This window comes from Acanthochromis polyacanthus, chromosome 8 (genome assembly GCF_021347895.1).
Source record: "Acanthochromis polyacanthus isolate Apoly-LR-REF ecotype Palm Island chromosome 8, KAUST_Apoly_ChrSc, whole genome shotgun sequence".
NCBI lineage: Eukaryota > Metazoa > Chordata > Actinopteri > Pomacentridae > Acanthochromis > Acanthochromis polyacanthus.
This window is the reverse complement of record NC_067120.1, coordinates 37,964,051-37,982,594: the sequence shown is the minus strand read 5'-3', so window position 1 is coordinate 37,982,594 and position 18,544 is coordinate 37,964,051. Positions and strand designations below refer to the sequence as shown.

Genomic DNA, 18,544 nt, shown 5'->3' with positions numbered 1-18,544 from the left:
GTTTGTGTGTGTGGTTAAATACCTGAGCATGTGGGAGTTCAGGTGTGGCTGATGTGTAATTACTTTCTGCTCATTAGATTGGAATGTTTGTTCAGTGAGAGTTTGTGTCATGTCCACGCAGAAACAAGGTCTGGGTTTGTTTAAATTAAACGTCCACCAGGTGTTTACTAAGAACCAGCCTCAGTCTGTAAATGAAATGTTTCTCCTTCACAGATACTTCAGTCAGCTTTAATGGTCACATACTGGTTTAGACCCGACTATCTGAATGTTTTGTCACTATGGTGGCAATGTTTGTTTTTAATTAGTATTTTCCTCGTGTTTACAGCAGCCGTCAGATGGTGCAGGAACTTTTTCTTTTTTTATGAAATTGATCTCACAAGTGCCTTATCTGTCTCCTTACAGTATTTAGATTTAAAACAAGTTTTTTGCTTGTTTCATTATGTCTGAAAATGTCTGCAGCACTCAGCTCTGTTTTAAAAAAAAAAAAAAACCCTCCCCAACTGGTCGAGGCAGACGGCCGCCTTCCCTAAGCCTGGTTCTGTCTGAGTTTTTGTTTGTTTGTTTGTTTTCCGCCCTCCCTTCTCACTGCCGTTCATGGTTTTCTGTTCTCTGTAAGTCATCAGGTCTTAAAGTTTCTATACTAAGACAAAAACTGCACTACAGAGATCAAACTGAATTTCTGTCGAGTTGAATGCACACAAAATGTTAAACAGCTCCAAATGTTTTACAGATAATTTATTCAAAATATATTTTATTTTGAAGTTTTAGATCATTGAGATATTACAAGTTATACCATAATAAAAGCAGTTACAGTATCAGTGGTAATAAAATTCTGAAATATTACTCTAAATAAACTGTTTGTTGTAAAACTTTGAAATTTGAATACATTATAAGTAAATAAATCAAACAAATTATGATAAAGACTGTAAAATAAGTGTAAATACTAAAGCTATAAACTGTGTTTTTATTTTTTTACGTTTAAACATACCAGTATTTTCAGCTTCTCTTCTTTAATCCTTTAATCTTTGTGCTGTTTTTGTTTTTATTTAATTTCCACCTGAACAAACGTGCAGCCAGCAGCAGGATGTTTGACGGTAAAACCAGCCTGAACACAGCTTCAGCAGCTCAGACTGAACAGAACTAATCAAGCTGGAGATCTGAGAGTAAATAAAAACCTTCAAGGACGCTGGACTTACTGTACCTGCTGCAGCTCTGATAAACTTTATTAACCTGTCACTGCTGACATTCACACAGCAGCTCAGAAGACAAAAGAGGTGATGAGAAGCACATAAAAATGAAGCAGGATGAATAAAAACAAGACAAAATACAGAGTAAAGATAATAAAAACTGTATACATCATGTACAGATAGGATTTACGACACGCAACAGAAGTGAAATCCAACGATAATCTTCAATTTTGAGTCATTTTTGTATCTTTTTGAGTCCTTTGTGCATCTTTTAGTGACATTTTTGTGATATTTCTGCATCTTTTTTTGCTGGTTTTTGGGACATTTCATTTTTTGTGTCACTTTTGTATCTTTTTGGGTCATTTTTGCATCTTTTCATGACATTTCTGCAACGTTTTGTGTAATTTTTTGCTCTTTTTCGTGAAATTTCATCTTTTAGTGATATTTTTGTATCTTTTTGGATCATTTTTGTATCTTTTAGTGACATTATTGCATTTTTTGGTTCACTTTTGTATCTTTTATTGTTGTTTTTGCATCTTTTTGCGTCATTTTTGCATCTTTTTTTCATGTTTGCATCTTTTAAGGACATTGTTGTGTCTCTTCGTGTAGTTTTTACATCTTTAGTTACATTTTTAAATCTTTGCATGACACTTTTTGCATCTTTTTGCGTCATTTTTGCATCTTTTTTTCATGTTTGCATCTTTTAAGGACATTGTTGCATCTCTTAGTGTCATTTTTACATCTTTAGTTACATTTTTAAATCTTTGCATGACACTTTTTGCATCTTTTTGTGACATTTTTGCATCTTTTAGTGTGATTTTTGCATCTTTTTATGACATTTTTACGTCTTTTGTGTGATTTTTTTTTCCTTCTTTTAGTGACGTGTTTGCATCTTTTTGGATCTTTTTGGGTCATTTCTCCATCTTTTTGTCACTTTTCCAACTTTTTGTGTCGTGTTTACATCTTTTAGGGACATTGTTGCATCTCTTAGTGATATTTTTGCATCTTTCATGACATTTTTGAATCTTTTCATGACACTTGCATCTTTTTGTGTCACTGAATATCTACTAAATGAGGGAATTATTTTCAGAATAACCACCAGAACACTGTTGGGAAGAAGTGAATATAAATGTTATCTTGAAAAGTACCTAAACCAGTGTTCCTTACTTGTCGGACTTGTACTTTTAGAGCTAGGTTTTCGGACATTTTGAGTAAACTATTCAGTAAATAATCTGTAATTTCCGCGCTGTTTTAACCCTCTGTCGCCCCCTGCAGGCTGCTGGAGCTTCACTCTCCAGACGGGCAGCACACCGTGGTGCTTCGCTGCAAAGACGGACCTTCAGCCAACTCGTGGTTCACCGCCGTCCACACCAACATCGCCGCCCTGCTGCCCCAGACTCTGGCCCACATCAACGCCTACCTGGGGGCCTCGTCCTCGGCCTCCACACACCCCCACCTCAAGCACATCGGCTGGCTGGCCGAGCAGGTACTCCAGTTGGATGCTCCTCCTGCCGACTGCTCAGGGATTACTGCTGATCTTTAGATGTTAGATGCTCTGCAAGTCAAGAATAACACGAGCAGGAGAGTCAGAAAAACTTCAAACATATGTAATGAACATAATTACCTGTTTAGGTGACAGCTTTATAAATAACATGGAACATTGTTTCCCATTTTTTGTGTCATTTTTCAATCTTTTAGTGACATTTTTGCATTTTTGTGGTTCATTTTTGCAACTTTTTGTGTGATTTTTGCGTCTTTTAGTGACAGTTTTGCATATTTTGCTTCGTTTTTCCATCTTTTAGTGACATTTTTCCATTTTTGTTTTAGTGACATTTTTGTACCTTTTTGTGACAGTCATTTTTGCTTTTTTGGGTTCATTTTTCTACCTTTTCTTGACATTTTTGCATGTTTTAGTGACATTTTTGCATATTTTTGGGTCCTTTTTTGCATCTTTTCATGACATTTTTCCATCTTTTAGTGACAGTTTTCTTTCATTAAGAGTTTTGCATCTTTTTGGATCCTTTTTGCATCTTTTTGGATCCTTTTTGCATCTTTTTGGATCTTTTTTGCATCTTCTTGAGTCATTTTTGCATCTTTTTGGATCTTTTTGGGTCATTTTTGCATCTTTTTGGATCCTTTTTGCAACTTTTTGGGTAATTTTTCCATCTTTTAAAGACATTGTTGCATCTTTTTGGATCCTTTTTGCAACTTTTTGGGTAATTTTTCCATCTTTTAAAGACATTGTTGCATCTTTATGGATTATTTTTACATCTTTTTGGGTCATTTTTCCATCTTTTAAAGACATTTTTGCATCTTTTAGGGACCTTTCTGCATCTTTTTGGGTCATTTTTGCATCTTTTTGCATCATTTTTCCATCTTTTAAAGACATTTTTGCATCTTTTAGGGACCTTTCTGCATCTTTTTGGGTCATTTTTGCATCTTTTTGCATCATTTTTCCATCTTTTAAAGACATTTTTGCATCTTTTAGGGACATTTCTGCAGTGCATTGTAGAGTTGTGTAGTCGCCAGGCAAATATGTTGGATTGATTCTGATAACTTGAAAGTGCTTAAAGTGAAAAATCACACTGGCGTGAAACTTTTTCTCCAAAATCAGTGACAGAATTGATCAGGCTGGCCCAGAAACATGTTTACTGATGTGTGTGTTGCAGAAACACATTGTGCTCAGAGGGGAAATGGCATCAGTGGTTTCTCAGTCTAGTTTTACTCCTACGTCACTTCACACAAACCTCGACCTCAAACCTGCCGGCTGGCGGTTCAGGAAGTGTTTTCATGAATCAGCCTTGGGTCTAAATTACAAACCTGCCCACTGAAGCCAGGACTGATCTCAGTTCCCTTCCAGAGTCAGATTAGCGAGGCGTTTGCTGAATTCATGGATGTGAGGCCGGTTATCTTAAGCAGGAAGCGCAGGTGGAAGTTTCCGTAGTGTTGTTTCCGTTTTGAGCCCAGCAGACACATCCACAGACCGGTTTAACGTCGCTGCTTCCCTCTGAAACACCCCGTCGTGACTCAGACCGACACTGGAGCCTATTTTTACCTCAAATGAGGTCAGATTGTCAGAGCGAGCTCCTTCACTCATCCACTGTATCGCCACACCTGCACTCTGGCAACCTTTAAATGTGTATCTGAAGTTTTTATTGACATATTAACTACAGCAGGGAGGTAAATTAATCTGTCATTATCTGCATCATGTCCCTCAAACGATTTGTCTTTAAAAAATGACAAATATGTGCGCTAGTTTCTCATCTTTTTACATCATTTCTGCACCTTTTTGTGACATTTTTGTCTCTTTTTGTGTCACTTTTTCATGTTTTTGTGTAATTTTTAGTGACATTTTTGCATCTTTTTGGGTATTTTTTCTATATTTGGGTAAAATTTTGCATCTTTTACTGACATTTTTGCATTTTTTATGTCATTCTTCCATCTTTTTGTGTCATTTTTAGATGCTTTAGTGACTTTTTGCATCTTTTAATGTCATTTTTCCATCTTAGTGCCATTTTTCCATCGTTCAGTGACATTTCTGCAACGTTTTCTGTCCCTTTTGCATCTCTTTGTGCTATTTTTGTCTCTTTGTGTCGTTCTGTCTTCTTGACAGAAGACATTTCTTCATTCTCTCTCCTTGTTCTGTTTCCATAGAGCTGCAGGACTTTCGATTGCAGTGAAAAAAATCTTTTAGTGTCATTTTTGCATCTTTTTCTGTAATTTTTTCATCTTTGTGTGTCATTTTTTGCATATTTTTGCGTCATTTTTGCATTTTTAGTGACATTTTTGCATCTTTTAATGTAATTTGTTCATTTCAATGATATTTTTGCACCTTTTTAGATCATTTTGGCATCTTTTTGTGTCAGTTTTGCATTTTCAGTGACATTTTTGCATCTTTTAATGTAATTTTTCCGTTTTTAATGTCATTTTTGCACCTTTTTAGATCATTTTTGCATCTTTTTGTGAAATTTGTCCGTCTTTTGTGTACCTTTTCCATCAGATTCCACAAATATATTTATTTTCTAATGTTTTTATGCATATTAGGTTGCACATTGTGTCATTTTTAACTTTCTTCACATGACAAACACGCGAAACAAAACAAGACAAAGGCGCTCATGTGACTAATTTAAGACCAACAGAGGCATAAAATACAATATAAAAAACATTAAATTGTTGAATGCAATTATTTGCACGACAGTTATTTGTCCGCTAAGATTTACTGATCGTGGAAGCCAAAAGATCTCACCAACTTTCCTGGAAAATTTTGTCCTTGAGCTGCAGAAAAAGAGAAAAGGAGCCACGACGTCCAAGAGTTTGTCCAGAATCAAAACCACAAAAACGCCGGAGACGCTTAATCTGTCCAAACAACGACCAGAAACACTGAGATCTGAGTTTGTGTTGTTCTGTGAGGAGCTACAGCAGCACAGAGTACAGTCTGTTAGATTTATTTATTTCATTTTGTTTTGTTTACGTTCAGTTTGCAGTCAAATGAACAGGAGATTTCCTGGAGCAGCCAATGAGGTCGCAGGACGTTAAACTCCATAAAAAGTCTAAATCAGTCACGTAAAGTTGTGTTTTTTTGCAATAATTTGTAGGTTTATTGTCTTCTCCGTGCATGACTCTGGCCCTTCGTCCTCAGGTCCAGCTGGAAGGCGGTCGGCAGCAGTACCGGCCCGTCGTCATGGCGCTGACGGAGAAAGACATCCTGCTGTTTGAGTCGGTGCCGTGGAGCCGAGAGTCGTGGTCCGTCCCTCTGCTGACGCATCCGCTGCTCGCCACCAGGTGAACGTCTGGCTTTAGGCTGCAAAGTAAAGGTTCAGAAGGTGTTCAAAAGTCTGGAATCTGTACTGTTAGAAGTCCAGATTCCAGCAGAACATCAGTATAAATTAAATTACCTTTATATTACATGCTGCTTACAGGCTGTGTTAGCTGGTTAATGAGATAAATCAGGATGTACATATAATGAAAGAAGACATGATTATGTCGCTTCTGTTTTCAGTCTCTTCACTGGTTAATATTTTCTGGTTATCTTTAACTCTCTGAACCGCGAAACTTGTCAACAGTTTCAAAAAATCTGCAAAATTACACCATTTATCTGAGCAAAAAAACTTTAAAAACGCAAAGAGTCTCCGGATTTTCTATACGTTTGCACCATTCTTTCAGGAAAATGTAAAAATCTGAGCTAAAAATGGCAAAATTTCATCAAAATCACTGTATTCTGCTTTAATGAAGAAACAGTTTGCACCAAATTCTGTAAACAAAAAAAAATTATGACCAACAGCTGTGACAAAATGAGAATTTTGACTTTTATGTTTTTAAATGACATTTTTAAAACACGTTTTAAAGATTATTATTTCTTTTGCACATTTCAAGTCACACCATATACTAAAAAATATATAAATTAATTGTCACATTCCTGCATACTGTAAATATTTAAATTACATTTTATTACTTAATATTCTTTTAAAAAAATGAGACACAAAATGACAAAAATGGGAAAAACGACACAAAACAAAGCGAAAAAAACAACAAAAATTAGACAAAAAAGTTACAAAGCTACAAAAATGACAAAAATAAGACAAAAATGACAAAAATAAAGCAGGAAAAAAATAGATAAAAATCACAAATGAGACAAAAAGGAAACACAAAACTACAAAAAAGACAAAAAGCAACAAAAAGACAAAATATTACAAAAATGAGATAAAATGACAAAACAACAAAGAGCAATCTATGATTTTCCTTTATGATCAAAACAACTTGTCATGGTCCAGAAATGATTTTAAATTTATAGTTTTACTAATTTACAATCTGTAGTTAATGTCTTCTCTGTAGTTCTTACACTTTGAGGGCCGGATTGGACCCTCTGGAGGACCACTTTTGGATCACGGGCCTCATGTTGGACACCCCTGCTTTAAAGAAATAAACTAGAACCAAAATATATAACAGTATTGATGCCCCGGTCATGTTTTCTTCCATATTAATGCCAAGAAAACATCCAAAATACACATTTAGCTGCTTATTTTACTACTCTAACGCCTAATTTGTTGGACATTTATGCAAATTATCACATATTTAATGAGATCATGTGTCATTTGCATGTTTAAAATGTCATTTTAAGATGATTTTAGTTGATGTTTTTAGTCTTTTTTTTAAGGTTTTTCTGTGCTGGAATCAGTTTCAAGTTGCTAAATCTAATAAACAGAAGGAATAAGTGTACAGAGGCATCAGTTTGTCTTAAAAAACATCTTTTCTGTCGATTCTTTCTCACATTTCTCATCTCTGCTGGTGTTTTCTTTCCAAAGCGTCTCTTTGATTGTAAACTCTGCTGGCTGTTCTTGATGAATCATCCCCCCTGAGCTCCTCGTGCTGTTTTATGACTCGCGGCGTTAATCTTTCAGGATTTCTGTGGAAGATGTGGAACCACGTAAGACTTTATTACTGTAACTGTCCTCTGGGTTTCTGGGGCAGCTTCCAACTGGCCCAGAAACTTTACAGACGCCGGGATTCGTCTCGTTTTTAAGCTCCGAAGAAGCAAATCTGGAGCCAGAACGGCAGCTTATGGAATAAAAAAGTCAAGAGTTCGCGTGTCTTTATGAGTTTATTCTGGTTTTCTGCAGCTGAATGAACATCATATTGGTTCAGTTATGAAATGGGAATTAAATTTAATTCTGGAGTCTTAAAGTTAAATTGGCGCAGAAACCTTGTAATTGTAAAACGGGTCCAGATGTTTCTATTTTTGATTAAAAACTTACTGTTTGAGTTCAGTATTTTATTTTGAAAGTCAAGAAACTTTGATGTGTGGTGAGTTTACAGCTCCTCTTTTCAACTCTTTTCTTCACTTTTTGCCTTTATATTTGCTTTTTTTTTTTTTCTTGGAACGACTCACGTACACCCAGAAAAACTGGAATTATCTTTTAAAGCAACAAACTAAAGGCAAAAACAGTTTTTTTTTTAATGCACTGATCAGGTTTTCTTCCAGACGAGTGCAAAGAAACATCGACAAATGCACATTTAATTGCTTATTTTGCTTCTCTAACCACTATGTTATTTGATTTTACTGCAAATTAGCACACGTTTAAAGAGGTAATATGTAATTTGCATATTTAAACATACATTTTTAATTTCTAATAGGTAAAATTATTACCCGTAATTAGTGTTTTTTAAAGAAAAATGTTTGTGTTTATCTATAAAAGTGTTTTTTCTCTGATTCACTTAAATTCACCAAACTCTCACGTTCATTCCTGTCTACATTTGGAAGGATGACAGTATTTTATTCCTACAAATATGGCATGAAAGTGTTTTTCCTAGCTTTTTCTCATTTATGGAGCATTTCTCATTTAAAACAAGAATTTTGAGACTGGATTCATCCAGTGCTCAGATTCTAGAAATCAAACCGAAGTAGACATTTATAGGTTTATAATATCTAATTTGGATATTTAAACACAACCTTTTTAAAGACTTTAATGCGAAAACGAGTTTGTGTTAATGTGAGTAATGCAGTGGAGATGTTTCATGGTGATATGTTTGTTAAAACAGCGGTTTCCAATGAAAAATCTTGAATTTAATAATAAATACAGGAGGTCCTCGACTTACATCTGAGTTCCGTTCAGCGCGACGAAAGTTGATTTTCACCATAAGTTGGAACTCCAGCGAAAGCGTAAACAAAGCTGTTCCATGTGTCACGATATCGATCAGTTCTTCATAAAAGTCATGAATACCAACGACTTTCATGCACGTATGAGTCATTTTAGAAGAAGATGACAGAATATGTTGAAGGAGCCACAATGAAGGGCAAAAAGTTTGTGAATGTAGAACAATCCAAGGTGGTGTACAACTAGAGAATGTAAACAAAACCGTCTTAGCCCCACGAGACGTATTCATCTGCTCTGCTCCCCAACTAGTTCCACGTAACCAGTTCCGACATAACAACGAAATGCCGTAAGTCGAGGACGTCATAAACCGAGGACCTCCTGTAATAATAAATAAAAAGTATACAGTCTGCAAATATGTAGAAAAATCAGGAGCATACAGTGTTCAAAATGACTTTCACCTCTAAAATCTCAATGTAACACTAAATAGAAAACCTGTTTTGGTCATGAAACTAACTGGTTTCATTTTCTGTCAGTTTATCTGTGTTAACTGCCCTTAATATTCCCTCTATCCGTCTTTCTGTTTGTCTTCCTTCAGGCTGGTCCACTCCGGCAGTGCTCGAGGTTCTCCTGCTCAGGGTTCTGACCTGGTGTTCGCCACTCGGACCGGAACCGGCCGAGGCATCGAGTCCCACATCTTCCGAGTGGAAACCCACTGGGACCTGTCCTCATGGACACGGGCCCTCGTTCAGGGGGCTCACGCCGCCGCCGAGCTCATCAAAGAAGTGTCCATCGGTGAGTTTGTGGCGTACAGACTCGTCTTCACAACGGAAGCTTTGACCGGTCACCATTAACCACCACAGAAGTCTTTGTCATGGTGCCCGTTGCTAGCTAAACTCTCACAATGCTCTCTGTTTGCTAACACGATACCGACAGTAGTCTGGTCTCTACAGTGTTAAACAAATAGAGGCTCCACCTGGTGGAAAAACCAGGTACTACAACTGATCTATGATACATTTACTGAGATGCACGACCTTCTTCTTCTTCTTTTGCTGTATCGTTTAAAAATATCTTTAATCAGTTAGATTATTAACAGCAATTAAGTGATGATTATTCAGTAACATTCTAAGATGACTGAAGCAAAAACACAAAAACCTCCGAAACTTGAGCCTTGAGTTTTAAATTTAGCTGTCACCATCTTTGTGTTTTGAAACCCGATAGAGCAGGTATTTAAGAGCTACACTTAATCATTTTATTTCTACACCAATTTATGCACATTTTAAAGTGCCATGTCAGAAGAAGTTCATGAAAACAGAATAATATCATTAAAGTTAGGGTTTTAGCTTTTTATTTAAAACAGTTAATTAGCTCGAGTAAGTTTTGATGCAGCGATTTTTTTGTTGTCTCATCTCCAGACAGCATAAAACATGTTTGATACCAACTGACATTATAGAATTATTACAAGTTTCACGACTAAAAACAGCTCCTGGAGACTTCTCTCCAACGTTTTGTTTCTTCTTTAAGGTTTTTCTTTCTGGCTGCTTCTAGTTTGTTTATTACAGCTAGCGTAGCCGTTAGCGCCACCTTCTGACAACGCTGCACAGTTGAGTTTATTCACTCCACAACAGTTCATGAAAATGAGCTGGATTCATGTTATCTTTCATCTGTTTTTTTGGTAACTTTTCACAAATTCCCTTCAAATTCACCCGGCATTTTTCTGTAAACAGCCACTGATGGAACTCTGGTGATTTGTTTTGATGTAATTTACAGTGTTGATAGTTTCTGTGCAGGGAAACAGTCATTACAACAACTACACACCACAGAAACACCACAGAGGGATGTTTCTGTTGTTGTGACGGAGCACTTTTGGCACATAGAGCTCATGTTTATGCTGGTTTTAAACACCGAGTGTGTTTGGTGTCGGCGGAGCTTTACCAGGAGGATGTGGCTTCACCTTTGCACAAGCAAATGTTCAAAGGAATTTAGCTTTCTAGAGGAAGTATTTGTTCACAAACTAAACTCCGTCAACACTGTGTGCATGAGGTTTTTTTCCCCAGGTGAGCCCAGACGAAGCTTCTTCCTCTAAATGTCACAGCTGAGCGGTGTGAAGGGAAGCTCTGGGCAGAAAGAGCAGCTCTGTCTGTGCAGGAAAAGCAGAAGTGGGAGGCGGCGAAGGGGAATGTTTCCACTCTGAGCAGAACAATAGTTGGCCGGCGGAGCGGCGCTGGAAAGCTTCGGCCCTTTTTTTTTATTCTCCTTCCCCGTCCGGCTGCTGCACAAACACACAGTTGTTCAGGAACATTCGAGCCCATTCAAGTTACAGTAACGCACATGGAAATGCCCCGGGATCGAATAACCTCGCAGTCATCCTGCACCGGGCCGGACTTCGTTCAAGAGGTCCAGTCGTCTTTGGGCTGCGGCTCAACACACTGTTGATTATGTAAAAGTGGGTTTGGTCATTTGAGCTGTCAATATGTAGGTCAGTGTGGTGAAGTTTGCAATGACAGAGTCTCGAAATTTCAACCTTTTATCCAGTGATTTTGGCTTTTTGAGTTGTTCTTGTGATTTGAAATACACGAAACGGAACATCGGAGCACAGACTCTCCTTTTATTCTGGGAAATTCTGCATTTTCTGTTGTTTAATAAACCAAACAATTAGTCAGTTACTTAAGAAAATAGTCTGTGATCCCAGCTTCCAGGACTCTTTTGTGTCTTTTTCAACATTTTCCAACATTTAATAAATCAGCTGATCAGTCAGTTATTTGAGAGACTATTCCATAATTCCACTCCCACCTCCGACATATGAGTTTTAAGGCTGTTCTTCTGTTTTTCCGTCTTTTACAGGCTGCACGTTGAACCGGCAGGACGTCCGACTGACGCTGCACTACGAGAAAGGCTTCACGGTGACGAGGGAACCGGCCGATCCATCGGGGGGCGCCGTGCTCTTCAGATACCCCTACGAGAAGCTCAAAATGTCCGCCGACGACGGAATACGCAACCTGTACCTTGACTTTGGAGGTCCAGAGGGAGAAATGGTAAATATGTACAGTAAATACCATGTGTATGATGACACTCCTTTAACCTCTGACCTCAGAACTCCTTTAACTAGGAGTTTTCTATGACGGGAACATTGAGCCACATGAATTTTTGTCTCAAAGAACAATGAAGCATTTTGGTTCTTCCATAGATTTATTAAAGGTCTGCTGGAAATATGACAAAATCTGCTGGATCACAAAAATACACTTACATCAACTTGAGTTCTGGTGCTGTATAAAGTTGTGTTAGTCATAATTTCTTAGATTCATGGCCTCCTAACTTCTCCTGAGTGATTACAGTCGACTACAGCTGCTGACTCCTCTGATCCAGTTTAAATAGAACCCATTAGATCCACTCATTAGACTCAAACTCTACAGTGGGAAATTCTGAGGAGCTCAGCAAAGATCTGAAAAAGCAAATCATTGATTTGAACAAGTCAGAAAGTCACTTGGAGCCATTTCAAAGCAGCTTCAGATCCACAATCATCTGTTTGTCAGAATAAAGTTCATGGTCCAGTTGTGTTACTGCCACCATCAGGAAGAAAACACAAACTACCACCTGCTGCTGAGAGACCATTGGTCAGGATGGCCAAGAGTCAACCAAGAATCATCAGAAAGCAGGTCTGAATGAATGAGAAGCTGCTGGAACACAGCTGTCAGTGTCCACAGGGTTTTACATCAACATGAGCTGAGAGGATCCATGAAGAAGGAAGTTCTTCCTCTAGAAGCAGAACCTTAAAGCTCCACTCAAGTCTGCTGCTGATCACATGGACAAAGAAAAGACTTTCTGGAGGAAAGTTCTGTGGTCAGATGGAAGAAAAACTGAAGGTGAGACCTTTAGGCCCAAGAACACCAAACCTACCATCAAGCATGGTGGTGGCAGTATCATGCTCTGTGGAACTGGAACTTTACACAAAGTAAATAGAATAATGAAGAAGGAGGATCACCTCCACATTCTTCAGGAAAACCTAAAACCATCAGCAGAAGGTTGATCTTAGACACAGTTGGATGTTTCAACAAGGCAATGAGAATGAAATGGTTCCATCGGGATAGAATGAAGGTTCTAGACTGGTCTCCCCAAAGTCCTGACTTAAACCCATCAAGAACCTCAAGAAACAAGTTAAATTTAGACAAATTTAGTTGAACTGAACTAATTCTGTCCAGAGGAGTCAAAGATAAACTAGAAGATCATGTTATCAGAGAGGCAGCAACAAAAATATGTGCAAACCATCAGGACAACAGAAAACAAAGGAAAACAGTGCAGATTATGAGAAGTCAGAGTTTCTGTATCCTTGTAATCTTCTCCTCCTGACGTTTCCCTCCTTCCTCCAGGTGTTTGACCTCCACTCGGGTCCAAAGCCGGTGGTGTTCGTCCTCCACTCCTTCCTGTCGGCCAAACTCACTCGGATGGGCCTTCTGACGTGAAGCGATCGACCGACGCCGGCAGCGAAAGGATTTGATTCCTCTTCTTGTTTTTCTTTATTTTTTTATCTCATTTTTGTTCTCCAGTTCCTCCATTCACAGCTGAAGCTTTGTCCCGAGGCGGCGCCACAGGGAAAGATTAACCCATCGTCGATTGTCTCAGAAACGTGCCTTCTCTTCCAGCTTCTCCAAACAGGAAGGGGCACTGTGCTTCAAGTGTTAGATAGCTGTTAACAACCTCACGACATTCCAGATTCTGATCGCGAGACTGCAACGCCTCAAAGCGTTACCCAAACACGTCCAGGGAAGGCTTTTGTAGATCCACAGACTTGTTACTCTGCCTATCATTCCACAGCAGCCTTCCAGTCCACTTCTTCATGTCTCTGTTCGTCTGAGGAAGTCGCTGTTTTAGACGCTGAGCAGAGAAGAAGAAAGACCTCGATGCTACTCGCTTCTGTCGGCTTCGATAGTGTGCCTGCACATTATCCCAAACTACTGTCAGGATGCCACCCGTGCCTTTTTCAACGTGTAGTAAAAGACTCTCTTTGTAACGTTTTTCCTGTTTTTGTTTTTCTTTTTGTAATGTCACACAATAAGAGGATTTTACGCTTTGGACATGCACAAGCAATAGTATTACTCTTATAGTGTAAACCATGTTACTACGTTTGTTTTTTTTAACTGTATATCTCTTCATAGCATGAACTTTCTGACCAGATGATGATATATGACATGTTACCTCCCGTCGTCACCCACACTACCACCGCAGTCGCCTCGCTTCCCTTTGCTTGAGATTACGCATCACAGCGGTAAAGATGTATGCTAGTAACATCTCTCTGCTCGCTTTTTTCAGTCGTTTGCTTCAAAAACAGGAAAATTAATCGTCTTAGTTTCATATTTTAGTCTTTTTAACCCTCTGAACTCCTGGTCAATTTGGTTCCTGTCACATTTTTCTTCACTGCGGGTTCATTTTTCACTTAAATACAAAATCCTGCACCTCTATGGAAACAGAACAACCAAGAGTCAAAAGAAAAATAACCCAAAAATGTCTTCTGTGAAGTTTGACACGGTTATGACAGAAATCCCTCTAAAAACATCTTAAATTTTTTTCCTGATTATTAATTTGCAAAAAGTAGCAATTTAATAATAATAAGTTCCCCCAAATAATACCAATAATGGAAAAGAAACGAGGCTCTATATCTCAACAAATTAGGTGTTTTTGTCTAGAAAGATGTTTCTCCATGCTGAATGTATCTCCACCAGTTTGCTCCTCTGTTCACTGTTTCTGAGCCATGCTGCATTTACCGGATTATTACTTTTGCAAAATTGAAAAGAATTGGAATAGTAATGTACAATATTTTTTCACATAGCCACAATTATTCCCAGTACTAGAAAATAAATGTTAGCTTTACATTTTAGATATTTTATTTTAATTTTTTAATTCATTTATATACTTGTTTCTTCTCCACTCTGTAAACACTGCCTGCAGTTCAGCTGAAAACTGAATTTTTGCCACACGACTGTTGGTCTCAGCTGAGTCGCTAATGGCTTCACAGTTACATTAAGGATCACAGAATTTTTTGTTTTTGTTTTTTTGTTTTTTTTTTACAAAATCTGATTACAACAAACTGTTTATTTTTGGCAATTTTTAAAAATGTGACATGTAGAATTCATTTTCCAACTGCATGAGTCGTTCAAGAACCATCGGAAAGTGGAAAACCTTACAATTTTTTCAGTTTTTGGCTCTGATAAATTCTCTTATTTTGACATTTTTTTGTGATGAAAACAGCATGCCATTGAAATCTTCTACTTTTTGGGGTTCAGAGGGTTAAATAATATTTTTCTCCTAAATAATCAACAAACAAAAATTGTCAGGCAGTAAATAAGTGTCCGATTTCATTCCACTGCAGGTAGGACTTATTTCCATCAAATAAATTTGAAGTTATCATTACAGTATATTCACTATAAAATTAACCTTGAAACTATTTAAGAAGGCTCAGATTTAAGCCTGTGTAGGTTTATATATAAACAGTTGAAACTAGTTTGTCCTTAAAGTCACCTCATGTAGGAGGTGTAGTCCCAGAAATCTTGAGAAATCAGAGAAAATATTCACATAAATGACTTTATTCTGGAGCTTTCAGCCACATCTCACTGTCTTCATCACAGCTGAGGAAGTGTTTGTAGTTTCTACAAATATATTTTTTAATTTTAATCCTGATTGTGAATCTCTCTCATTGCTGATAAATGAAACCTCAACTGAAAATGCTACATGCTAAGTTTGGACAAGCTTATCGGCTCAAATTAAATGTTTTTTTTTTTCCATTTTGAGCTTTCTTTTTCCAGTTGAAATAATTAGCAGACTTAATAAATGTTTCATTAAATGTAATATATGTGCTTAAATATTTAATTTAAATGCTCTTAAACACAGTAAACCACATCAATTCCTCTGTATTCAGTGGCTACAAAATGCAAGCTTATCGCTAATCCTGGCTAGTTAGCCTTCAGCAAGACAATTTAATCCTGTGTTACTTTTATTTCTCTAATAGATAAGATTTAGCTGTTTATTTAGGTGCTTATTTATGTGGTTGAACAAATTCAACTGATTGTGCTGTAGTGTTAAAATCAAGTTTCCAAAACTTAAAAACTGGAGAAAACTGGCTAAATTAGCATAAGCTAACGGCGCTAACAGCTAGCCTAAACTAGCTGCAGCCATTTGGTTTTTAGCTCGACTTTTTTAGGTCTTATTCATGTTTTTTTTTTACCCCAAATACTTACATTTCTACCAAATAACACTTTATATGATAAGATAAAATGCAGAAACAGTATTTTATAGTAATTTAATTATATATATATTAGAATATATTATATATTAAAATTTTCTGATTCCTAACTAGAGCAGTAAACTAATGTTTAAAAGGTTTATGAGGGATTGAAAGCATTAGCATCTCCACAATGCAAATGTATTTGTAGTATATCAATAAAAGATTAAATATTTGCATATTTGTGGCATTTTAAAGGAAATAACTGCTTCTGGTAGATAAAAACACAATAAGGAGAATTTATATGCTAACAATATGTGTGTCCTTTACACTTCTGAAAAAAGCACAAAATTACATATCTGTTGTCAAATTTTCATAAATAAATGCAAATAGGAAGATATTCTGAATTCTAAATGTGATTATTGACATAGAACTATTTTAAAGTTATTTTTCAGCAATTTGATTAAAAAGCACATTTATTTTTTGTAATCTGACTCATGAAGAAGCTCAGTTTCTTGATGAAGACACTGAAATAAGGTTGAAAGCTCTGGAAAAGCTCTGTTATTCCCTGAATAATGAACATTTACACTTGACTTTTGAGCTATCTGAACCCTAAATCAGTCTTCTGACGTCATTAAATTGACGTGAAATCGATGTTATTAGCGTGATTAACTAATTCTGCCTTTAGCTCAGCTGCCCGAGCAGGGATTTGAGTCCAGTAAACACATTTTCATCACCTTCAGCTGTTTCTTGTTGCTAAACTTTCCTTCAGTGGAGCCTCTGTGTTCTGTTGGACCTCAGAACAAAGAGTCTTTGTGTCCACCCAGAACCAGATAACCCGTCTGTCCTCGGATCAGGAACTCGGCAGGGTCGACCTCAGTTCTGTTTTAAACTTCCTTGTGATTGTTTGAGCAGAAGTTGTTTTTTTTTTTTTTTAAATCAAAGTGGAAATACAACATTTAGTTCCTATTTCAGGTCATTTCATCGCAGTAAGTGATGCAAAGCAGAAGTAGAGTTTGTTTCGCTTTAACCCTCTGAACACCAAACAGTTATGTTTTGTAAAGTTGAATTTTTTTGTTGTTAATTTACAGTTTTAAAAAAAAAAAAAAAAAAAAAAATGGAACCAACATTCCCAACATTTTTTAGGTGTCCACAGGTGTTACCAAAATTCAGAAAAAAAACTCATGCTGTAGATATTTAGTATTTCCATTTTTACAGCCTCTACAAGCTTTTTTTCACTACTTTGCATGTAAACTCTTCATGTTTCTCCATGCTGAATGTATCTCCAACAATTTGCTCCTCTGTTCACTGTTTCTGAGCCATGCTGACTTTATTTTATTGATCACAACTAAAACAAACAGTGGCTCTACATTCTGTAGATATTTTACCACTAGACATGCAGGACTTTTGTTTTTTTGTTGTTTTTTTGCTTCTCTCTGCTCTAATACCAAAGCTGAGTTACAAAATTTTTGCCAAGTCACTGTTGGTCACTGCCGAGTCACTAATGGCTTCACGGTTACGGTAAGGATCGCAGATTTTTTTTGTTTTTTACAGAATCTGGTTAAAGCAAACTGTTTATTTTTTAGCATTTTTTGGTCATTTTGCTGTCAGATTCAAGCTTAGATTTGTTTAATTTTACCAATAGAACTGCTTGAGTAGTTCAATGACTGGCGGAAAGTGGAAAATTGTAAAAAAAAAAAAAGAAGTTTTTTTCAGTTTTTGGTGGTGATAAATCATCCTTTTTCGGGATTTTTTTTGGGTGATTAAAACAGCATGCCTTTTGACACATTACTTTTTTCCCCTTATTTTGCTCTACTCTGCTCTAAAAATAAAGCAGAGTCGCAGAATTTTTTGCCACGTCACTGTTGATCACAGCCCGATCATTTGTGGCTTTTTGGTTCCGCTGACAAACGCACAATTTTTTGCTTTTGACAGAATCTGATTGTTATAAACGATTCATTTTTTTTTTTTTTTTTAGCAATTTTCAGATCACATTTAAGGTACATTTCAACACTGAGCAGCTCATTAGGCTTGTTGTGTTCAAAGGCTGTTGGAAAGCTGTAAATCTGTAGTGTGTTTTTTAGGTTTCTGGCTCTTCAATTGTGCTATTTTGGTGAAACAGAAAGCACTTTTCAAGTCAAGGTTTCGGGGTTCAGAGGGTTAAAACGCTCATATTTGTTTAGTTCCTGCCATCATTTGAAGCAATACTGAATTATTAAAGCTGCAGGCCGTCCCTCCTGAATGCACTCACCTGTCGGCCCGTCTCACCTGTGAATGTACTTCCTGCTTCCTCCTCCTCTTCTTCTTCTTCTTCTTCTTCTCTCCCGTCTATGCAACGCTTCAAACATGAGGTTTCTGGAACCAAAGTTAAATCTGTGGCAGCTTGCGTCCGACACAATCATGAAACTGAACGAGAGGAAAACGTGCTGCTGCAATGAACCGTCATTATGCAAAGTATTGTAGACTCCTTCAGTAAACTGTATGATACCATGTAGTAATCTCATGTAAATACCAATTAAACTCTTATGAAGTACACCTCACGTGTTGTCGTGATT

The 18,544-nt window shown here is 37.1% G+C and overlaps 1 protein-coding gene across 1 annotated transcript in view; it reads left to right on the top strand.

Moving 5' to 3' along the window:
- sntb2 (syntrophin, beta 2) overlaps window positions 1-18,524 on the top strand; it is a 48,364-nt gene extending 29,840 nt beyond the window's left edge. Inside the window, exons 3-7 of the mRNA XM_022213371.2 lie at window positions 2,463-2,673; window positions 5,827-5,969; window positions 9,375-9,571; window positions 11,621-11,811; window positions 13,144-18,524. Coding sequence (XP_022069063.2) covers window positions 2,463-2,673; window positions 5,827-5,969; window positions 9,375-9,571; window positions 11,621-11,811; window positions 13,144-13,236 — 835 coding nt within the window. The 3' untranslated portion in view covers window positions 13,237-18,524. The remainder of the gene's footprint in view (window positions 1-2,462; window positions 2,674-5,826; window positions 5,970-9,374; window positions 9,572-11,620; window positions 11,812-13,143) is intronic.
- The last annotated feature ends 20 nt before the right edge of the window (window positions 18,525-18,544 follow it).